At 45.1% G+C, this 25,158-nt stretch overlaps 1 protein-coding gene across 1 annotated transcript; it reads left to right on the top strand.

The window, feature by feature from the left end:
- Positions 1–1,923: 1,923 nt before the first annotated feature.
- On the top strand, positions 1,924–8,445 carry LOC311104402 (protein yippee-like 3). Its single transcript, XM_084146220.1, has 5 exons — positions 1,924–2,301; positions 3,582–3,700; positions 5,154–5,197; positions 7,276–7,384; positions 7,547–8,445. Exons 2-5 carry the CDS (start codon positions 3,584–3,586, stop codon positions 7,634–7,636), a joined length of 360 nt encoding a protein of 119 aa, XP_084002346.1. The 5' UTR covers positions 1,924–2,301; positions 3,582–3,583; the 3' UTR covers positions 7,637–8,445.
- Positions 8,446–25,158: the final 16,713 nt, after the last annotated feature.

Raw genomic sequence — 25,158 nt, 5'->3', positions numbered from 1 at the left:
TGTTCAACACTAGCCTCATGTGGCCATCCTTCCAAATCTTGTCTCGTTGAATCGTGTTGGAAATCTTGAGAAATCCATTATAGGATTCTGGGTTTGAATGGGAGTGTAGGTTTTTCTTCAAACCCTTATCTATGTGGGGATCTATTTTCTTATAACTAGATGTGATGCCTAGCTTAGAAAGAATACATTAATGATTAAACATAATAGGTTTGTGCTGTACTGATACAGATTGTTTAACATAACAAGCTGTGATTAATGTGGGGAACCATTAGGGGGTAGGCTGAGACAGACTTGTGACTCACATACACACACACTGCCTCTTTGTTAAACCGCTCAAGGACATGTGTTCTGCTACAAAGATGTCTGAGGTTGCTGACTCGAGACAAGTTGTAAAGATAACAACTAATGCCTGGCAACAGTGAAGTGCCAAGGGGCTGGGACCAGCCTGTGCGCCAATGATAGGCTGAGTAAGTCTAAACCACGCTTAGTCTCTACTCTGATAGGCCAGCAGGGAGTGGGAACTATCTCTGTCAGAGTATTTAAAGAAGAACTTATAACAATGGCTCAGTTCTCTGACTGCCCTGCGTGGTTTTTCAGTGGGCCCGTATATACAAACATCATATTTACCAATTCAAGTGTTTGCATTAATTAAAATACTAGTCTATTTTAGAAGACGTGTATTGACCTCTTTTTGTTCCTATACCAGATTTGAATTGACGCAACTTAACATCTAGCACACCTAACTAACTGGTTGATAAACTGAATCACATTAGTTACTACTGGGTTTGGAGTGAAAACCTACAGGATGGTAGCTCTACAGGAACAGAGGTGATAAGCCCTCCAATAGTGATTTGGGATTTGTAAAAAATAAAATAAAAGTAGAGGCCAATAAATAATCAAATAATCTGAACTAATTATGCTAATCTGTTATGTTAACTATCCAAACGTTGCAATACACCCGGCGGCAGGTAGCTTAGTGGTTAAGAGCATTGTGCCAGTAACCGAAAGGTCGCTGGTTCTAATCCCCGAGCCGACTAGGTGAAAAATCTGTCGATGTGCCCTTGAGCAAGGCACTTAAACTTAATTGCTCCTGTAAGTCGCTCTGGATAAGAGTGTCTGCTAAATGACAAAAAAAAATTAAGAAGCAATGAAGTACACCTGGAACGCACCCGTGTCGACCTGCAACCGCAGCCTAGCAATGAACCCCCCCGTGTCGACCTGCAACGCGCCCGCGGGCCAGCAACGTGGTGATTGTTGTCTAATCGGGTGAGCCAGCAGCCAGCCAGAGTTTACGCTTGAAATGTTTTTATTAATTAAGGTGCTGCAAATGCAATGCTCACTTCTTATTTATTAATTACCATTTTGCTTCCTATGGCGGGCAAGGGAGGTCTGGTTGTCGGCCATGCTGGAAATGTGATCTCGCGTCATTGTCAATACAGTACACGGACACCACGATATGAAACGTTGATTTGAACCTTCTGACCAACTAGTGGGTCGGGCGGCGCCCCACTGTCTGATTCATATCGCGTAATTTCTGATGATTGTTCTATATGGGGTGTTATATTAAGATGGCCCGGGTTAAACCGGCCTATGGCCCGTTACGTGACTGCTCAAATCGAACAAATCTGCACCGCTTCGTTATGTTATCAACAAGGCAGCGTTATCCACGCTTCAGAAACATGGCTCACAACCACGCCCGGGAATCGAATGCAATAAACGTTCAGCCAGTGCAAAACACGACTACATTGACGCCCGGGCGATATTAATCGAATCCCCTCATAGATACGAGTAAAAATTCAACCTAATTGGCTGACCTACATTCTGCCAGTCAATCTGACGATTCCTATTGGTCGTTTGGGATTTGTTTTGTTGCTGGGGACGTATTTGGTACCGCCTCCTTAACCAGCGTTGTAAACAAACCCTGAATAATATTGCAAGTTTGTCCCGGCACCACGAAAATATCCTATCTACAAAAAACTTAGTCGGAGTAACTATAGTTCTTTTAATATTTTAACTACAACATACTCGAAACTGTTTAATCTCAGAGAAAAACGTGTTCCTGTTGTCAAGTGTGAGAGACGGAGAGAGAACAGCTGCAAGGCAAATCTGCACCACGATTCTTCTTGATTGTTTGGATCCATTCGTCCGATTGTTTCTTGCTGAAAAAGTGACCCAACAACCTATCCCCTAGACGATTGAGCAATTTACTGATGCATCTCAATTGACCTATCCAACGGTAGTTTGCTGGTCATATCTTCGTTAGAATTAGGTCTTACACTGAAAATCCGATAACTACGTTAGGTGAGTCCAGTTCGAGCTATTTTCTCTTGCGCTTGTATTTCCTTCCATGTTGCTAGCTGAGCCTGAAATGGCGGGTTTAAAGTAAACATATTCTCCTGTAAACCCAGATTATGGTTGAGTTGCTAGCTAGCAAGCTAACGTCACTCACGATAGCTAGCTAGAGAGGAAGACTGACGAGGAATAATTCACTGTAGCAATCGTTTTGGGGAATTATACGTAGCTAAGTAGTTAGCTAACGTTAGTTTGTTGCTTTGTCAGAATGTGGAGCGAGTCAGCTAACGTTAGCAGGCTAGCAAAATTGCAAGGATCAGAGTGATGTTTTGCTTGTTGTTGTGTATCTATGCTGTGACATTAATACTGGCCGTTATTTTGAAATTACTCTAGCTATAATAATGGATTTTCACATGGGCATTTAACCGTTTTAAATTACCCAAGACTTTTGAGTAAAAAATGAACTAATTTTCCCATCCATCTATGGAGCGTTACTGACTCTGACCATACATAGTCTGGTTTAGCTGGTACAGTTAAGTAGGTCAATGCATGTTGTGTTCCGTCTGGTGCAATGGTCATCGTTATCGGGATCCTTGCGACGTCTTAACCTTACTTAAACCATTTAAAATGTAAACTTCAATTGGGTTGGGACGTTCCAAGGATCGTGGATAGCACGGAGGATCGCTTGATAGCACGGACCCTGCTGTAATTGTACCAGGAAGTGAGCTGCGAATTAGACATGCATATGGCTTAAAATAAAGTAACTAATATGTGCCCAGACCTGTTTCCCACTCCTAATAATACAGTTAGTTCATTATTGTGTGATTCATATTCCTTCTGACATTTTTTGTGACACACTTGTACCATGACAAGGTGTGACTTGTCATGCCTAAATGGAGAGGAAATTAACATTTGAGTGCATACGTTTTCTACAATGCTGGCATTACTTTTTTTGTAATGTTGGACAGGACAGAGGACAGACAGCCAACAGTTATTGAACTTGTTTCTTACACTTGCATTTTATTTTTCCTGTTTTCATTTGAAAGCCATGGGAATCATATGTTGCTCTTTGTGTTTGTGTTGTTTGCTCAACTTTGCCCTATTTGGCAAATACGCTTACAAAATGGCATTTTCTCATTGTTACTACACTACACAAATAGTGAAGTTTAGGGTTTACTACAATCACATTTAGGAGTAGCCTAGCATTATGAGCCCCTGTAATGCCCCATATCCTCTCTGTCTCCTCTCCTGTTTTCCTGTTAAACGTTGTCACTCTGTTTTCTCCTCAGACATGGTGAAGCAGACGAAGGCTAAGACGTTCCAGGCGTACCTTGACTCCTGCCACCGCAGGTACAGCTGTGTTCACTGCCGAGCACACCTGGCCAACCATGATGACCTCATCTCCAAGGTGAGACTACAGGGACCATTTATGGCTAGTGGGTTAAATAAAATAACCGGGGCGGCAGGTAGCTTAGTGGGTAAGAGCGTTGTGCCAGTAACCGAAAGGTCGCTGGTTCTAATCCCTGAGCCGACTAGGTGAAAAATCTGTCGATGTGCCCTTAAGCAAGGCACTTAACCCTAATTGCTCATGTAAGTCGCTCTGGATAAGAGCGTCTGCTAAATGACTAAAATTTAAAATGTAAATGTACATACACATATTTAGCCGATGTTATTGCGGCTGTAGCGAAATGCTTGTGTTCCTAGCTCCAACAGTGCAGTAGTATCTAACAATTCACAACAATACACACAAATCTAAAAGTAAAAGAATGGAATTAAGAAATATATAAATATTAGATCGAGCAATGTAAATTCCATATAGTTGAATAATAAGCCTGTGTTGGCTGCAGGGGTTGGAACCGGTTCAGGGAACATAACCGGAAACCGGAAAATAATGACATTTTTCAAGGAACAGAACCCTTATTTTAAAAGCATGGAAACCGGTTAATAACATTATTTTACGTTCCAGGCATTTTTTTCTAGTCCCACAAAAAACGCAACAAAGCGCGTTTGCAAAACCCTCTCTATCACTCAAACGTATTCCAGCAGCTGCCTGCAAGATGAGAATCTTTGCCTGTGCGTGTTTAGGTTCAAGCGTGTTAGCTTGCTAGCTCAAAGGCCATTCAAAGTTCCTTCACAGAAGCCACTCCTCCTAGGTATAATTCTGTGGACCTAATTCAGATAATGCATGTCATAACAAGATGCCTAGCGCTTCAAGCCTTCTCCTCAACCCTCTCTCACTCTCTCCCCACTTGTCTGTCCATCACGCATGTAAACAACTAGCTTGCCTGCTCTATCCGCACTGATTAGTGAAGTAAAGCGGTAGGTAGCTTAGTGGTTAAGAGCATTGGGCCAGTAATCGAAAGGTCGCTGGTTCAAATCCCTGAGCCGACTAGGTGAAAAATCTGTCTGTGCCCTTGAGCAATGCACTTAGCCCTAATTGCTCCTGTAAGTCGCTCTGGATAAGAGTGTCTGCTAAAATGAGCTAAATGTAAAAAAAAACTGTTGATTTCACAGGTTAAAAAAGGAACTACATAAACCCGTACTTTTTTGGTTCGAACTGGTTCAGAGCTTTATTTTGCTGGTCGGAACAGTAACGGAACAAAAAAAATAGTGATTTTGTTTAGAACAAAACGATTGTAAAATAATTTTGCTTCCAACCCCTGGTTGGCTGTGTGAAATGATATTACATTTCAATAACAAGTAATAAAATTGTAATAACAAGATAAACAACAGCCAGCTGGGAAGCGTTACCTCAATGTCCCACTTTCCTTATAACCACCGATTTGTATTTATTTATTTTACATTGTCTCTCTCTGTCTTCGTGGCACATTTGAGTTCATTCTCTCTTTTATTTTGTCCAGTCTTTTCAGGGTAGCCAGGGACGTGCCTACCTCTTCAACTCTGTGTGAGTATCTTTACTTGTCATCCAGTGTATGGCCATATAGCCTACATAACTAATGAACAAAATAGTATTCCTTTTAAGTCCCTAAAACACAGTCCTACCTTAGTTACCGCTCAAGCCTCAGTACATTTTCATTATCATGCATCTGCCAGGTTCTCCTTATGCCATTTCAGTGTGTTTACACTAGTCCTGTGAGCCATACAATGCACCATGAAGCCAGTTCACTATCCTAACAGTAGAGGTCACGTTCTAGTTGATTTATATTTACCTTCTGGTTGCTGTAGTTTACATTTAGTAGTTTGCATGTCGTTTCTCAACTGGTGCATAGCTAACTCCCCCTGATTTGGGGCTAAATATTAGGTTCTAGATAGAATTATCACCTTTCTTGTTCAAAAAAAGAAATATACACTACCAGTCAAAAGTTTGGACACATACTCATTCAAGGGTTTTTCTTTATTTTTACGATTTTTTACATTGTAGAATAATGGTGAAGACATCAAAACTATGAAATAACACATATGGAATCATGTAGTAACCAAAAAAGTGTTAAACAAATCAAAATACATGTTTATATTTGAGATTCTTCAAATAGCCACCCTTTGCCTTGATTACAGCTTTGCACACTCTTGGCCATCTCTCAACCAGCTTCATGAGGTAGTCACCTGGAATGCATTTCAATTAACAGGTGTGCCTTGTTAAAAGTTAATTTGTGGAATTTCTTTCCTTCTTAATGCATTTTAGCCAATCAGTTGTGTTGTGACAAGGTAGGGTTGGTCAAGGTAGCCCTATTTGGTAAAAGACCAAGTCCATATTATGGCAAGAACAGCTCAAATAAGCAAAGAGAAAAGACAGTCCATCATTACTTGAAGGCATGAAGGTCAGTCAATATGGAACATTTCAAGAACTTTGAAAGTTCTTCAAGTGCAGTCGCAAAAACCATCATGCGCTATGATGAAACTGGCTCTCATGAGGACTGCCACAGGAATGGAAGACCCAGAGTTACATCTGCTGCAGAGGATAAGTTCATTAGAGTTACCAGCCCAAATGCTTCACAGAGTTCAAGTAACAGACACATCTCAACATCAACTGTTCAGAGGAGACTGTGTGAATCAGGCCTTCATGGTCAAACTGCTGCAAAGAAACAACTACTAAAGGACACCAATAATAAGAAGAGACTTGCTTGGGCCAAGAAACACAAGCAATGGACATTAGACCGGTGGAAATTTGTGCTTTGGTCTGGAGTCCAAATTTGAGATTTTTGGTTCCAACTGCAGTGTCTTTGTGAGGCGCGGTGTGGGTGAACGGATGATCTCCGCATGTGTATTTCCCACCGTAAAGCATGGAGGAGGAGGTGTTATGGTGTGGGGGTGCATTGCTGTTGACACTGTCTGTGATTTATTTAGAATTCAAGGCACATTTAACCAGCATTGCTACCACAGCATTCTGCAGTGATACGCCATCCCATCTGGTTTGGGCAAAGTGGGATTATCATTAGTTTTTCAACAGGACAATGACCCAACACACCTCCAGGCTGTGTAAGGGCTATTTAACCAAGAAGGAGCGTGATGGAGTGCTGCATCAGATGACCTGGCCTCCACAGTCCCCCGATCTCAACCAAATTGAGATGGTTTGGGATGAGTCTGACGGCAGAGTGAAGGAAAAGCAGCCAACAAGTGCTCAGCATATGTGAGACTGTTGGAAAAGCATTTCAGGTGAAGCTTGTTGAGAGAATGCCAAGAGTGTGCAAAGCTGTCATCAAGGCAAAGGGTGGCTATTTGAAGAATCTCAAATATACAATATATTTTGATTTGTTGAACACTTTTTTGGTTACTACATGATTCCATATGTGTTATTTCATTGTTTTGATGTCTTCACTATTATTCTACAATGTAGAAAATAGTACAAATAAAGAAAAACCCATGAATGAGTAGGTGTGTCCAAACGTTTCACTGGTACTGTATATGCTTATCTGGTGGGTCACCAGAAAATCCGATAAGCTAAGGTCAGGTCACAAAACAGAAATTTGTGGCGGGGAACCATGGCGGTAATTGGCCTGTGGTTCTTGTTCCTGCTGTTTTCAGGGTGAACGTGGGCTGTGGTCTTGCCGAGGAGAGGCTGCTACTCACCGGGCTCCACGCTGTGGCAGACATCTACTGTGAGAACTGCCACACCACACTGGGCTGGAAATACGTAAGGACGCGCACACACACAGATAGTATGCTACTTATCTGTCTACACACTGTAAAGAATGAAGAACTAAAAGAATATCCCCATCCTCAGAAAATGTAGATGTCTTTTTAAGCTTGTCTACTACGCCCTCCCGCCTCTTATCACCCCCCTCTCTCTCTACAGGAGCAGGCCTTTGAGTTAAGTCAGAAGTACAAGGAGGGGAAGTTCATCATTGAGCTGTCCCACATGATAAAGGACAACGGCTGGGACTGAGAGGTGAAGGGAGATGTTTTCATTGATCTTTCATCCCTCATCCGTTGTTCTTCCTGGCCTGGATGTGTGCCAGTGTGCCCCCTCACCCTGCGTAAGGGCCATCGGCTCTGCCACTCCGTCACTTACATACAGCTTTTCCAAGAATAGCATGTGATGTTTGTTTTTATATAAATATACACACTGAGTATACCAAACATTAGGAACACCTTCCTAATATTGAGTTGCACCCCTCCCTTTTGCCCTCAGAACAGCCTTAATTTGTCGGGGCATGGACTCTACAAGGTGTCGAAAGCCTTCCACAGGGATGCTGGCCCATGTTGACTCCAATGCTTCCCACAGTTTTCAAGTTGGCTGGATGTCCTTTGGGTGGTGGAGCATTCTTGATACACACAGGAAACTGTTGAGCGTGAAAAATCCAGCAGCGTTGCCGTTCTTGTCACAAACCGGTGCGCCTGGCATCTACTACCATACCCCGTTCAAAGGCACTTAAATATTTTGTCTTGCCCATTCACCCTCTGAATGGCACACATACATAATCCATGTCTCAATTGTCTCGAGGCTTAGAAGGCCTTCTTTAACTGGTCTTCTCCTCTTCATCTACACTGATTGAAGTGTATTTAACAAGTAACATCATTAAGGGATCATAGATTTCACCCGGTCAGTCTGTCATGGAAAGAGCAGGTGTTCTTAATGTTTTGTATACTCTGTGTGTGTGTGTGTGATATACAGTACCAGTCAAAAGTTTGGACACACCTACTCATTCTTGGGTTTTTCTTTATTTTTACTATTTTCTACATTGTAGAATAATAGTGAAGACATCAAAACTATGAAATAACACATATGGAATCATGTAGTAACCAAAAAAGTGTTAAATGAATCAAAATATATTTTATATTTGATATTCTTCAAATAGCCACCCCTTGCCTTGATGACATCTTTGCACACTCTTGGCATTCTCTCAACCAGCATCACCTAGAATGCTTTTCCAACAGTCTTGAAGGAGTTCCCACATATGCTGAGCACTTGTTGGCTGCTTTTCCTTCACTCTGCGGTCCGACTCATCTCAAACCATCTCAATTGGGTTGAGGTTGGGTGATTGTGGAGGCCAGGCCATCTGATGCAGCACTCCATCACTCTCCTTCTTGGTCAAATAGCCCTTACACAGCCTGGAGGTGTGTTGGGTCATTGTCCTGTTGAAAAACAAACGATAGTCCCACTAAGCGCAAACCAGATGGGATGGCGTATCGCTGCAGAATGCTGTGGTAGCCATGCTTGTTAAGTGTGCCTTGAATTCTAAATAAATCACAGACAGTGTGACCATCACACCTCCTCTATGCTTTACGGTGAGAACTACACTTGCGGAGATAATCCGTTCACCTACTCGGCGTCTCACAAAGACACGGCGGTTGGAAGCAAAAATCTCACATTTGGACTCATCAGACCAAAGGACAGATTTCCACCGATCTAATGTCCATTGCTTGTGTTTCTTGGCCCAAGCAGGTCTCTTCTTCTTATTGGTGTCCTTTAGTAGTGGTTTCTTTGCAGCAATTCGACCATGAAGGCCTGATTCACACAGTCTCCTCTGATCAGTTGATGTTGAGATGTGTCTGTTACTTGAACTTAGTGAAGCATTTATTTGGGCTGCAATTTCTGAGGCTGGTAACTCTAATGAACTTATCCTCTGCAGCAGAGGTAACTGTGGGTCTTCCTTTCCTGTGGCGGTCCTCATGAGCGGCAGTTTCAACATAGTGCTTAATGGTTTTTGCGACTGCACTTGAAGAAACTTTCAAAGTTCTTGAAATTTTCCGTATTGACTGACCTTCATGTCTTCAATTAATGATGGACTGTCGTTTCTCTTTGCTTATTTGAGCTGTTCTTGCCATAATATGGACTTGGTCTTTTACCAAATAGGGCTATCTTCTGTATACCCCCCTACCTTGTCACAACACAACTGATTGGCTCAAACGCATTAAGAAGGAAATAAATTCCACAAATTAACTTTTAACAAGGCACACCTGTTAATTGAAATGCATTCCAGGGACTACCTCATGATGCTGGTTGAGAGAATGCCAAGAGCTGTCATCAATGGAAATGGTGGCTACTTTGAAGAATCTCAATTATAAAATATATTTTGATTTGTTTAACACTTTTTTGGTTACTACATGATTCCATGTGTTATTTCATAGTTTTGATGCCTTCACTATTATTCTACACTGTAGAAAATAGTAATAATAAAGAAAAACCCTAGAATGAGTAGATGTGTCCAAACATTTGACAGATACTGTATATATACACACACACTCGTAGGTTTTACAAGTTTTATATAAAACCTACCCCACTATTACGGGAGCACCTTTGTCAATACTCATATATCCCAATGTTTAGTTCTATCGAGGTAGAGAACGAGCGAGGACAGGCTGTGTGAGTGCCAGTGAGTGAGTGTGTGAGCGACAGTGTGTATACACTCGGGCATGTGTGAGTTGTGTGTTTACGAGTGTGTGTGTGTTGCAGTGCGACCACCTCCTTAGCAACTTCACTAAATCCTACTCGTATAGTCTGTGTGGGATTGTAGTCAACAAAAATCCAAATTCTCTCTCATTAAGTGCAATTCACAGGGTTGAGACAATTAGACCTTTATGCAAAAACCTAGCGCCCCGAAGGCTGTGCCCTTTTTTTGAGTTTTTAGGTGGATGTGTGAAAAAACAAGTTACTTTGTGTTTTAAGACTTCATACTTAATGTTTGATGGTACAAGCAGAGTTGAAAAAAAGTCATATTATGTTTAGTGCCGCTCCGTCATGTTAGGTGTGTGTATCTCAGATGGAGTATCAAGTGCAATACAGTAGGGCGTGAGTGCGCGTGGTTAAAGTTCACTTTAAAATGTCAGCAATATAACATTGGTCTTGTTTTTTATCCTTTAAATGGCAATCAATGTATTCAGTTGTTAATGATGTCAAAGGCTGCAGCATTACACAGTTTGTAAGTGTTTCTGTGCGATTGGCCCGTGTGAGTTTGAATACTGTGTGTAAATGTTTGGCGTATGGGTGTTTTCTCTGTATGCTGCCAATGGGTGCATTTTATGGTTTGTGTGTGTGAGAGTTTGTGTGTGAGTGTTTATACTGTGTGTATGCAGTGCGAGTGTACAGTGTAAGATTGTATGATCAGATACAGTACTTGCTAGACAGTTAGCGAATGCTTTAGTTTGGGGGTCAAATCAATTGTTTCTGAGGTTTAATTGGATATCCATTTTTACAATATTTCATTTTGAGATCAATCTTGTAAATACAGCTTAACATTGATCAGCATGTACATAAGCATTTATTTGATCATATTAGAGAGCAATGTGTGATATCAAAAAGGATGAATATATCTATAATTATGTAGCAGATGGTGACTTTATGTAAGCTTTTCCATTAAAATGTTTTATTTTAACCTGAACTATTACATTAAAGTGTGGTAAATATATCTGCCTGTTGTTTCTATTACAGTAGCTAGGTTTCCATCCAATTGGTGACAGATTTTCATGCGAATATTCCAAAATCTGCATAAACAAAATATGCGCATTTTTCCAACAGTGGTGTGTTTCCACCAAATGGTCCTGTTGAAGATACAAAGCAGTGCGTGATGACTAGTGCACATAAAATGTAATTTTTCGCTTAAGTTGTCATGTACCGAATAAAATCGAACGTTCAATGTGTTTCTATCGCACTTTCAACTCGCACTTTAAACTCTACGGATAGTTTTGCAAATGTGCCCACTCCGGTCTTGGCACGTGCGCTCTAGCCAACAGCTTACAGATACAGTGCGGGTAGGCTAGTCTACGTGATGAGATTATTATGGATAAGAGCGACATTATTTTTATTTGTCAAATGGCACCCAATCATCGATCATCATGTCACCAGAATAAGCCCTAGTTCAAACATCACTCTATCGACGCACCGAACTAAAAACTAACTTTCTCTTTGGAAGACCAGGGATAGATTGCCGTCTGAAACCACGCAGTGCGCCTTATCGGACTTTTGAGGATAGTTCGGCAGCCTCTGCCACTCTTTCGGCATGGTGCAGGTGTAGCACGCATCGCGTCAGAGCAGTTCTTCAACTGTCGGGAGAAATGGTAATGCATATTAATATATGTTAATTGCATGCAAATAAAGGTTGCTACGCTACCACACACACACACACAACGGAAGCGCAATCATAGCCTCGGATTCGCAGGTCTTAGAACAGACCAGGGGAGAACAACTGCCCCCTCTCATTGAAGCCACGGAAGTTTCTAGGCTGACCGCAGTACTGCAGGTATTACATTGACATTTTAGTCATTTAGCAGACGCTCTTTTCCAGAGCGACTTACAGTTAGTGAGTGCATACATTTTCATACTGGCCCCCGTGGGAAACGAACCCACAACCCTGGCGTTGCAAGCGCCATGCTCTTCCAACTGAGCTACACAGGGCCCTATTAGCAGAAAACAGGATCTCCATTATATTGAATGGAAAAATGTCAATCTTTGTGTAAATAAAGACACACCAGATGTATGTCCTTGAACCGATTATTTTAAAATCGAACACAGAAGAAGTTATAAGGATAATTTAGTGGCTAATGGTAGCCTGCAGTATCCCGGTCAGCCTTAAAATGTAGTTCCTCAATGAGGTGGCAGCACTGAGTTAGCCTGCAACGTCACTTCCTGGAGTAGCTCAAACTGTGTGTGTCTCGATGAGATGCCTTCTTAATCTTAACCGACTTAATTTGGTTTCAATGCGCTATTGAGTCTTCACATAGGAATGAATGGTGTCACGTGATAGATGGCTTTTGGCTTTCCATTCATATACAGTACCAGTCAAAAGTTTGGACACAGCTACTCATTCAACGGTTTTTCTTTATTTGTACCATTTTCTACATTGTAGAATAATAGTGAAGACATCAAAACTATGAAATAACACATATGGAATCATGTACTAACCAAAAAAGTGTTAAACAAATCAAAATATATTTATATTTGAGATTCTTCAAAGTAGCCACCATTTCCAATGATGACAGCTCTTGGCATTCTCTCAACCAGCATCACGGGGTAGTCCCTGGAATGCATTTCAATTAACAGGTGTGCCTTGTTAAAAGTTAATTTGTGCAATTTATTTCCTTCTTAATGCGTTTGAGCCAATCAGTTGTGTTGTGACAAGGTAGGGTTGGTCAAGGTAGCCCTATTTGGTAAAAGACCAAGTCCATATTATGGCAAGAACAGCTCAAATAAGCAAAGAGAAACCACAGTCCATCATTACTTGAAGACATGAAGGTCAGTCAATACGGAAAACCCTTTTGCCTTGATGACAGCTTTGCACCCTCTTGGCATTCTCTCAACCAGCTTCAACTTGAATGCTTTTCCAACAGTCTTGAAGGAGTTCCCACAAATGCTGAGCACTTGTTGGCTGCTTTTCCTTCACTCTGCCATCAGACTCATCCCAAACCATCTCAATTGGGTTGAGGTCGGTAGATTGTGGAGGCCAGGTCTTCTGATGCAGCACTCCATTACTCTCCTTCTTGGTAAAATAGCCCTTACACAGCCTGGAGGTGTGTTGGGTCATTGTCCTGTTGAAAAACAAATGATAGAAAAACAAATGATAGTCCCACTAAGCCCAAACCAGATGGGATGGCGTATCCCTGCAGAATGATGTGGTAGCCATGCTGGTTAAGTGGGCCTTGAATTCTAAATAAATCACTGACAGTGTCACCAGCAAAGCACCATCACACCTCCTCCTCCAGGCTTCACGGTGGGAACCACACATGCGGAGATCATCCGTTCACATACTCTGCGTCTCACAAAGACATGGCGGTTAGAACCAAAAATATCATATTTGTACTCCTCAGACCAAAGGATAGATTTCCACCGGTCTAATGTCCATTGCTTGTGTTTCTTGGCCCAAGCAAGTCTCTTATTATTATTGGTGTCCTTTAGTAGTGGTTTCTTTGCAGCAATTCAACCATGAAGGCCTAATTCACGCAGTCTCCTCTGAACAGTTGATGTTGAGATGTGTCTGTTACTTGAACTCTGTGAAGCATTTATTTGGATTGCAATCTGAGGTGCAGTTAACTCTAATGAACATATCCTCTGCAGCAGAGGTAACTCTAGATCTTCCTTTCCTGTGGCGGTCCTCATGAGAGCCAGTTTCATCATAGCGCTAGATAGTTTTTGCGACTGCACTTGAAGAAACGTTCAAAGTTCTTGATTTTTTTTTTAGCTGTTCTTGCCATAATATGGACTTGGTCTTTTACCAAATAGGGATATCTTCCGTATACCACCCCTACCTTGTCACAACACAACTAATTGGCTCAAACACATATTCCACAAATTAACTTTTAACAAGGCACACCTGTTCATTGAAATGCATTCCAGGTGACTACCTCATGAAGCTGGTTGAGAGAATGCCAAGAGTGTGCAAAGTGTGCATTAAGACAAAGGGTGGCTACTTTGAAGAATCTCAAATATAAAATACATTGTTTAACACTTTTTTGGTTACTACATGATTCCATATGTGTTATTTCATAGTTTTGATGTCTTCACTGTTATTCTACCATGTAGAAAATAGTAAAAATAAAGAAAAGCCCTGGAATGAGTAGGTGTGTCCAAACTTTTGACTGGTACTGTATATATACACAAAAGTATGTTGACACCCCTTCAAATTAGTGGATTCTGCTATTTCAGCCACACCTGTTGCTTACAGGTGTATACAATTGAGTACACAACCATGCAATCTCCATAGACAAACATTGGCAGTAGAATGGCCTTACTGGAGAGCTCAGTGACTTTCAACGTGGCACCGTCATAGGATGCCACCTTTCCAACAAGTCAGTTCGTAAAATTTCTGCCCTACTAGAGCTGCTCTGGTCAACTGTAAGTGCTGTTATTGTGAAGTGGAAACTTCAAGGAGCAACAACGGCTCAGCTGCAAAGTGGTAAACCACACAAGCTCACAGAACGGGACCACCGAGTGCTGAAGCGCATAGTGCGTAAAAATCATCTGTCCTCGATTGCAACACTCACTACCGACCTCCAAACTGCCTCTGGAAGTAACGTCAGCACAATAACTATTTGTCGGGACTTCATGAAATGGGTTTCCTTGGCTGAGCAGCCGCACACAAGCCTAAGATCACGATGCACAATGCCAAGCGTCAGCTGGAGTGGTGTAAAGTTCGCCGCAATTGGACTCTGGAGCAGTGGAAACACGTTCTCTGGAGTCATGAATCATGCTTCACCATCTTGCAGTCCGATGGACAAATCTGGGTTTGTCAGATGCCAGGAGAACGCTACCTGCCCGATTGCATAGTGCCAACTGTAAATTTTGGTGGAGGAGGAATAATGGTCTGGGGCTGTTTTTCATGGTTCAGGCTAGGCCCCTTAGTTCTAGTGAAGGGAAATCTTAACGCTACAGCATACAATGATATTCTAGACGATTCTGTGGTTCCAACTTTTTGGTAACAGTTTGAAGAAGGCCCTTTCCTGTTTCAGCATGACAATGCCCCATGCACAAAGCGAGGTCCATACAGAAATGGTTTGTCGAGATCAGTGTTGTTATATATCGATAACAATCACTTATCAAATAATTACCACTTATCAGTCTCATTCTGAACGTCGCATAATCCTTGAACCTGCAAGAACTCTAACCTTATTGATGAATCAGCAAAACACTAATTGGCTTAATTATTTATTTACTAACTAACTAAATAATAACACAATACAAACACACACACACACACACACAAGTTATTGATTACTAACGTAATACAATGAAAACAGGTCCCTAGTGGACTGGACTAACAATAGCATGAATGCTTGGGTAGAAGGAGGGTCAGAGTGGAAGGGAGAGACAGAGATTCAAACTATCGTGGTTACTTTGGAAACTATGCTCACGGAAATACAAATGCTTAAAACCCCACTAACCGCTCATTAAGAAATGCAACATGTATTTACGTGTAGCTGTCCTCGATAGTTGAGTTGATGATGTAGGACTCTGGTTTGCCCACTAGAGATCCCAATGTCCTTGGTAGAGTTTCTGGTCGTAGTGGTGGTTAGAATGGATACTTCAGCGTACCCTGTAGTTCGTAGAGTTGATCTGTCATGATAGATACTTCAGATGTACCAGCGGTTGTCTGAGAGGGATTGTCCTTCCCAACTCGTGTCTTTAGTGAAAGTTCTCTAGACGACTATACATGCCAGCTGCAGACTGAGATGATAAGGTCTAGTGCATTGTCTTCTTCTTCACCTCGTGTAGAGGTTGAGAGTTTCAGAGTTTCACTATTTTGCCATATTCAGCTCGCGCTGCATGTCGGCTGGTCTGTAGAGTTTCAACCATTTTAAGCCATAGGGCTTCCTGGTCTTCATGGTCTAACCATTTTAAGCTGTGTAGCTTCAGCTTCCCGCTTCCTGGTCTGGTAGAAATTCAACCATTTGCAACATCCGGCTTATACCGTAATCTGCTTGGTCTGAGGTGAATTTCGTCACGAGGGGTTTTATACTTGAGTAGAAAAGGAGGCGTTTCATCAAGTTTGTGCCCATCTGGGCGTGGCCACTGACTGAGAACAAATCAATATGGAAACAATCATCTCATCTAGAATGCAAAAATCATATTGTTATCTTCACAAAAGTATTATAATACTTAATCATTCGTTTTATATAACAATTAGATGCAAACCTCATAACTGGGAAGAGATACAGTTATGTTGTTCCACCGTCTTTAATGACATCACAACATAGTAACGAAATTGACATGATTGTTCATTAAGTCCCCACTGACCATGTCCCACATTCTTTGAAGTAGGAATATTGTTTCATTATCCACTTTTGGATGTTGGAGTCTTGGCGGGAAGACTTCCTTTGACTCACAGGGAAATTCCCTCTCCCAATACTGCATGGCACAGAAAATAAAGTTTCTGCAAGGAATTTACGACCGGTGATAAAACTGGGCCCCAGGAAAGGGGGTGTTCCAACCTTTGCCTAGCCGGCATCTTTTATCCTCAGCCCATGAGTGCAAGTCATGACAACTGTATGCATCTGTTGGTCACAGATACCGTAAAAAAAAAAGTAGGGGTGTGGATCAGAAAACCAGTCAGTATCTTATATGACCACCATTTGCCTCATGCAGCGCGACACATCTCCTTCGCATAGAGTTGATGAGGCTGTTGATTGTGGCCTGTTGAATGTTGTCCCACACCTCTTCAATGGCTATGCGAAGTTGCTGGATATAGGCGGGAACTGGAACACACTGTCATACACTTCGATCCAGAGCATCCCAAACATGCTCAATGGGTGACATGTCTGGTGAGTATGCAGGCCATGGAAGAACTGGGACATTTTCAACTTCCAGGAATTGTGTACAGATCCTTGCGACATGGGGCCGTGCATTATCATGCTGAAATATGAGGTAATGGTGGCGGATGAATGGCACGACAATGGGCCTCGGGATCTCATCACAGTATCTCTGTGCATTCAAATTGCCATCGATAAAATGCAATTGTATTTGTTCGTAGCTAATGCCTGCCCAGACCATAACCCCACCGCCACCATGGGGCACTCTGTTCATAATGTTGACTTCAGCAAACCGCTCGCCCACACGACACCATACACATGGTCTGTGGTTGTGAGGCCAGTTGGACGTACTGTCAAATTTTCTAAAATGACATTGGAGGCAGCTTATGATAGAGAAATGCATATTTAATTCCCTGGCAGCAGCTCTGGTGGACATTCCTGCAGTCAGCATGCCAATTGCACGCTCCCTCAAAACTTCAGACATCTGTGGCATTGTGTTGTGTGACAAGACTGCACGTTAGTGGCCTGTAATTGTCCCAAGCACAAAGTGCACCTGTGTAATGATCATGCTGTTTAATCAGCTTCTTGATATGCCACACCTGTAGCGGGTGATTTTGGACGGAGTCAGGCGCAGGAGGGTAAATCACAGAATATATGGTTTATTCCAGAACACAGCGGGCAGAAGGAACACTTATACAGGTACTAATGAGGGGAAATGAACCAGATGTGTGTAATAAACAAGACAAAACAAATGGAATGATGAGTTGAGGAGCAGCAGTGTCTAGAAGGCCGTTGACGACGAATGCCAAACTCTGCCCGAACAAGGAGAGGAGGCAGCTTCGGAGGCAGTCATGACAGTACCCAGTATATTTGTAAACAACAGCTGGTGCACAAAATCTAATACTAAGGAAGTCTGGAGGTTTTGCTCGCCTGAGGTAGAGTATCTTATGATAAGCTGTAGACCACACTATTTACCAAGAGAGTTTTCAGCTATAATTTTCATAGCTGTCTATTTGCCACCACAAACCAATGCTGGCATTAAGATTGCACTCAATGAGCTGTATAAGGCCATAAGTAAACAGGAAAACGCTCATCCAGAGGCAGCGTTCCTAGTGGCCGTGGACTTTAATGCAGGGAAACTTAAATCCGTTCTACCTAATTAAATCCGTTATATCTAATTTCTACCAGCATATTAAATGTGCAACCAGAGGAAAAATAACTCTAGACCACCTTTACTCCACACACAGAGACACATACAAAGCTCTCCTTCACCCTCCATTTGGCAAATCTGACCATAATTCTATCCTCCTGATTCCTGCTTATAAGCAAAAACTAAAGCAGGATGCACCAGTGACTCGGTTAATAAAAAAGTGGTCAGATGATGCAGATGCTAAGCTACAGGACTGTTTTGCTAGCACAGACTGGAACATGTTCCGGGATTCTTCAGATAGCATTGAGGAGTACACCACATCAGTCACTGGCTTCATCAATAAGTGTATCGATGACATCGTCCCCACAGTGACCGTACGTAGCTACAGGGTAGAGCTGCCGCTTTCAAGGAGCAGGACTCTAACCCGGACGCTTATAAGAAATCCCGCTATGCCCTCCCGACGAACCATCAAACAGGCAAAGAGTCAGTACAGGACTAAGATTGAATCATACTACACCGGCTCTGACGCTCGTCGGATGTGGCAGGGCTTGAAAACTATTACAGACTACAAAGGGAAGCACAGCCGTGAACTGCCCAGTGACACAAGCCTACCAGACGAGCTAAACCACTTCTATGCTCGCTTCGAGGCAAGCAACACTGAAGCATGCATGAGAGCACCAGTTGTTCCGGATAACTATGTGATCACGCTCTCCGTAGCCGATGTGACTAAGACTTTTAAGCAGGTCAACATTCACAAGACCGCAGGGTCAGACAGATTACCAGGATGTGTACTCCGAGCATGTGCTGACCAACTGGCAAGTGTGTTCACTGACATTTTCAACATGTCCCTGACTGAGTCTTTAATACCCACATGTTTCAAGCAGACCACCATAGTCCCTGTGCCCAAGGCCACTAAGATAACCTGCCTAAATGACTACCGACCCGTAGCACTGACGTCTGTAGCCATGAAGTGCTTTGCAAGGCTGGTCATGGCCCACATCAACACCATTATCCCAGAAACCATAGACCCACTCCAATTTGCATTCCGCCCCAACAGATCCACAGATGATGCAATCTCTATTGCACTCCACACTGCCCTTTCCCACCTGGACAAGAGGAACACCTACGTGAGAATGCTATTCATTGACTACAGCTCAGAGTTCAACACCATAGTGCCCTCAAAGCTCATCACTAAGCTAAGGATCCTGGGACTAAACACCTCCCTCTGCAAGTGGATCCTGGACTTCCTGATGGGCCGCCCCCAGGTGGTAAGGGTAGGTAACAACACATCTGCCACGCTGATCCTCAACACGGGGGCCCCTCAGGGGTGCGTGCTCATTCCCCTCCTGTACTCCCTGTTCACCCATGACTGCATGGCCAGGCACGACTCCAACACCATCATTAAGTTTTCCGACGACACAACAGTGGTAGGCCTGATCACCGACAACGATGAGACAGCCTATAGGGAGGAGGTCAGAGACCTGGCCGTGTGGTGCCAGGATAACAACCTCTCCCTCAATGTGACCAAGACAAAGGAGATGATTGTGGACTACAGGAAAAAAAAAGAGGACTGAGTACGCCCCCATTCTCATCGACGGGGCTGTAGTGGAACAGGTTGAGAGCTTCAAGTTCCTTGGTGTCCACATCACCAACAAACTATCATGGTCCAAACACACCAAGACAGTCGTGAAGAGGGCACGAAAAAGCCTATTTCCCCCTCAGGAGACTGAAAAGATTTTGCATGGGTCCTCAGATCCTCAAAAAGTTATACAGCTGCACCATCGAGAGCATCCTGTCTGGTTGCATCACCGCTTGGTATGGCAACTGCTCGGCCTCCGACCGCAAGGCACTACAGAGGGTAGTGCGTACAGCCCAGTAAATCACTGGGGCCAAGCTTCCTGCCATCCAGGACCTCTATAACAGGCGGTGTCAGAGGCCCTCAAATTTGTCAAAGACTCCAGCCACCCTAGTCATAGACTGTTCTCTCTGCTACCGCACGGCAAGCGGTACCGGAGCGCCAAGTCTAGGTCCAAAAGACTTCTCAACAGCTTCTACCCCCAAGCCATAAGATTCCTGAACAGCTTATCATGGCTACCCGGACTATTTGCACTGCCCTCCTACCCCATCTTTTTACGCTGCTGCTACTCTGTTTATTATTTATGCATAGTCACTTTAACTGTACCCACATGTACATATTACCTCAACTACCTCAACTAGCCGGTGCCCCCGCACATTCACTCTGCACAGGTACCCCCGTGTATATAGCCTCCCTACTGTTATTTTATTTTACTTTGCTCTTTTTTTCTCAACACCTTTTTGTTGTTGTTTTATTTTACTTTTTATTAAAAATAAATGCATTGTTGGTTAAGGGCTGTAAGTTAGCATTTCACGGTAATGTCTACACCTGTTGTATTTGGCGCATGTGGCAAATAAAATTTGATTTGATTTGACACCAGCCTCGAGGACGCCCAGGAGGACGCGGAGCAGGGCGAGCTGTATGGCAACAGTGGAAATCCCGCAACAGGGAGGGATCGAGGACATCCCTCACCGGGACCCAGCACCGCTCCTACGTACCGTACCCCTCCCACTCCATGAGATACTGAAGGCCCCACACCCGATGCCTCGAATCCAGGATGGAACGGACAGAGTATGCCGGGGCCCCCTCGATGTCCAGAGGGGGCGGAGGGACCTCCCGCACCTCAGACTGCTGGAGCGGACCAGCCACCACCGGCCTGAGGAGAGACACATGAAACGAGGGGTTAATACGGTAATCAGGAGGGAGTAGTAACCTAACGTGACCTCGTTTATTCTCCTCAGGACTTTGAACGGCCCCACAAACCATGGGCTCAGCTTCTGGCAGGGCAGACTGAGGGGCAGGTTCTGGGTCGAGAGCCAGACCCGATCACTCGGTACAAAGACCGGGGCCTCACTGCTGTGGCGGTCTGTGTTGGCCTTCTGGCGATGCACAGCGCGCTGGAGGTGGACGTGGGCAGCGTTCCACGTCTCTTCTGCGCTCCGAAACCAGTCATCCACCGCAGGAGTTTCGGTCTGGCTCTGATGCCAAGGTGCCAGGACCGGCTGATAACCTAAAACACATTGAAAGGGAGATAGGTTAGTGGAGGAGTGGCGGAGAGAGTTCTGGGCATATTCGGCCCATGGCAAGAACGCCGACCACTCTCCTGGCCAGTCCTGGCAGTAGGACCGCAGGAACCTACCCACATCCTGATTCACCCATTCCACCTGCCCATTAGACTCGGGGTGGAACCCAGAGGTCAGGCTGACCGAGACCCCCAGACATTCCATGAACGCCTTCCAGAACCTGGACATAAACTGGGGGGAGACCGGGCATAGGAAGGAGGAGGCAGGCTTTAGAAAAGCGGTCCACAACGACCAGGATGGTGGTGTTAACCTGAGAGAGGGGAAGATCCGTGAGGAAGTCAACTGACAATTGGGACCATGGCCATTGTGGAACTGGTAAGGGATGTAACTTACCCGCTGGGAGGTGCCTAGGTGCCTTACTCTGGGCGCACACAGAGCAGGAGGAGATATATACCCTCACGTCCCTCATATACCCCCACCAGTACTTCCCGATCAGGCAACGCATTCTACGGCCGATACCTGGGTGACAAGAGGAGGGGGATGTGTGTGCCCAATAGATAAGACGATCACGGACAAGAGATGGCACGTACCGCAGCCCAGCTGGGCGCTGAGGTGGAGATGGCTCTGTGCGTAACGCCCGCTCTATATCCGCGTCCACCGCCCACTCTACCGGTGCCACAATGCAGGAGGCCTTTGTGTCGTACAGCCGTGACAGTGCGTCTGCCTTCACGTTCTTTGTGCCTGGTATATATGACAGCATGAAATCAAACAGGGTGAAGAACAAGGCCCATCTGGCCTGGCGAGGGTTCAGTCTCAACGCTGCCCGGATGTACTCCAGGTTACGGTGGTCAGTCCAGACGAGGAAAGGGTGTTTTGCCCCCTCGAGCCAGAGTCTCCACGCGGTCAGGGCTCTGACACAGCCAACAGCTCCCGATCACCAACGTCGTAGTTCTGCTCTGCCGGGCTGAGCTCCTTCGAGAAGAAGGCACAGGGGCGGAGTTTGGTGGCGTGCCAAGTGTTGGGAAAGGACAGCGCCTATCCCTACCTCAGACGCATCCACCTCCACTATGACCGGTAATGATGGATCGGGATGGGCCAGTACCGGGGCTTAGGGGAACAGAGCCCTCAGGTTACTGAAAGCCCTGTCAGCCTCAGCAGACCTGCAGAGCCGGGACGGCCCACCCTTCAACAGGGAGGTGATGGGAGCTGCGACCTTGCCAAAGCCCCGGATAAACCTCCGATAGTAGTTGGCAAAGCCAATGAAGCGCCACACCTCCTTTACCATGGTTGGAGTCGGCCAATTACACACGGCTGAAATGTGGTCTCCCTCCATCTCCACACCTGAGGTGGTGATGTGGTATCCGAGGAAGGAGACGGACTGTTGGAAGGACAGACACTTTTCTGCCTTGGCATATAGGTCATTCTCCAACAGTTGGCCCAGCACTTTGCGACCAGGGACACATGCTCGGCACGCGTAGCGGAATACTCCAGAAGTAGACCATCACACCGCGACCCAGCATGTCCCAAAGCACCTCGTTCACAAAGGACTGGAAGACGGATGGAGCATTCATTAACCCGTACGGCATCACCAGGTATTCATAATGCCCTGTGGTTTTACTGAATGCTGTCTTCCACTTGTCCCCTTCCCGAACACGCACCAGGTTGTACGCACTCCGGAGATCTAATTTCGTGAAGAAGCGCGCCCCATGCATTGATTCGATAACAGAGGAGATGAGGGGTGGAGGGTAACTATAGCGAATGGTGGTTTGATTAAGTGCCCGGTAATCAATGCAAGGGCACAGACCTCCGTCTTTCTTCTTCACGAAAAATAAACTTGAGGAGGCGGGGAAAGTGGAGGGATGTATGAACCCCTGGATATACATGACTCCTAGGAAGCACAGCGTCTAGCCGGAGGTTTATCGCGCAATCCCCCGCCCGATGGGGTGGTAATTTGGTCGTCTGCGTTTTGGAGAACGCGTGTGCCAAATCAAGGTATTCGGGGGGGAATGCGCACAGTGGAGGTAGTGTCTGGACTTTCCACCGTGGTTGCACCAACAGCTAGACACCTACCCTGACACTCTCACGACCACCCTGTGAGAACCCTCTGCGGCCATGAAAAGGTGGGGTCGTGTAGTGTGAGCCAGGGAAGACCCAACACAACAGGGAAATCAGGAGACTCAATAATATAGAAGGTGACTTGCTCCCTATGGGTCTCATGCATGATCATTGTGACTGGTGCTGTAACTTCCCTAACAAAACCTGACCCTAATGGTCAACTGTCAAGTGCTTTGATGGGCAATGGAATGGGTAGGGGAACCATTGTAATACAGAGACTATTAGCTAACGCTCTGTCCATAAAGTTCCCAGCTGCGCCTGAATCACCAGCGCCTTACACTGGGGAACTACCGGGTAATCAGGGAAGCTGACATGTATTGTGCAGTGCGTAGCAGAGGGCTCTGAATGAGTGGGGGTTTGCACTACCTGGGGTGACGCGAGAGTGCCCTGCCTGCCGCCTCTAGACCCGGAAGAACCCTGACGACAGCGTGCAGCAGAATGTCCTCTCCTACCACAAGAGTGACACTGGAGCTGTCGTCCTCCGTTCTCCCGGATCGCTGCACCACCTAGCTCCATCGGAACGGAATCCGTGTTGAAGGGGGGTGATATGGGCAGGCCCCTTCCAGGATGTCCTCTTGAAGCTAGCAGGTTGTCCAACCGGATGGCCATGTCCACCAGCTGGTCGAAAGTCAACATGGTATCCCGGCAGGCTAGCTCCCTTTGGACGTCCTCTCGCAGGCTGCACCGGAAGTGGTTGATGAGGGCCCGCTCGTTCCACCCGGACCCAGCCGCTAGAGTTCTAAACTCCAGGGCGAAGTCCTGCACGGTCCTCGTCCCCTGCCTCAGGTGGACCAGCCGCTCACCCCGTAGTTGTCCAACGCGTCTCCTCCTTCACTCCATGCCGTGTTGGCCCACTCCAGGGCTTTCCCCGAGAGGCAGGAGACGAGAGGGGACACCTTCTCCCGCTCCGATGGAGCCGGGCTGATGGTCGAAAAAAATGTCCAGCTGCAGGAGGAATCCCTGGCAATGGGCCGCTGTCCCGTCATACTCCCTCGGTTGTTATAGGTGAATCTCTCTGGGCGCTGGGGTGTGGGTGGCTGGATCCGGTTGCTCAGCTGGCCTCGAGGGTCAGGTCCTCTCCTCTCCAGGCGTTGGATGACCTGGAGAACCCTATCCATCGCTTCTCCAAAGCTGGCTATCATGTTGGAGTTCTCCCGGATCCGCTCCACAACTCCAGGCATGTTCTCCGCTCCTGCTGACTCCATGAATGCAGGTGTGTGATTCTGTAGCGGGTGATTTTGGACGGAGACAGGCGCAGGAGGGTAAATCACAGAATATACAGTGAGGGAAAAAAGTATTTGATCCCCTGCTGATTTTGTACGTTTGCCCACTGACAAAGACATGATCAGTCTATAATTTTAATGGTAGGTTTATTTGAACAGTGAGAGACAGAATAACAACAACAAAATCCAGAAAAACGCATGTCAAAAATGTTATACATTGATTTGCATTTTAATGAGGGAAATAAGTATTTGACCCCTCTGCAAAACATGACTTAGTACTTGGTGGCAAAACCCTTGTTGGCAATCACAGAGGTCAGACGTTTCTTGTAGTTGGCCACCAGGTTTGCACACATCTCAGGAGGGATTTTGTCCCAATCCCCTTTGCAGATCTTCTCCAAGTCATTAAGGTTTCGAAGCTGACGTTTGGCAACTCGAACCTTCAGCTCCCTCCACAGATTTCCTATGGGATTAAGGTCTGGAGACTGGCTAGGCCACTCCAGGACCTTAATGTGCTTCTTCTTGAGCCACTCCTTTGTTGCCTTGGCCGTGTGTTTTGGGTCATTGTCATGCTGGAATACCCATCCACGACCCGTTTTCAATGCCCTGGCTGAGGGAAGGAGGTTCTCACCCAAGATTTGACGG

Source organism: Coregonus lavaretus (genome assembly GCF_964263955.1).
Source record: "Coregonus lavaretus genome assembly, chromosome: 28".
NCBI classification, from domain to species: Eukaryota; Metazoa; Chordata; class Actinopteri; order Salmoniformes; family Salmonidae; genus Coregonus; species Coregonus lavaretus.
This window is presented reverse-complemented; position numbering and strand designations above follow the sequence as displayed.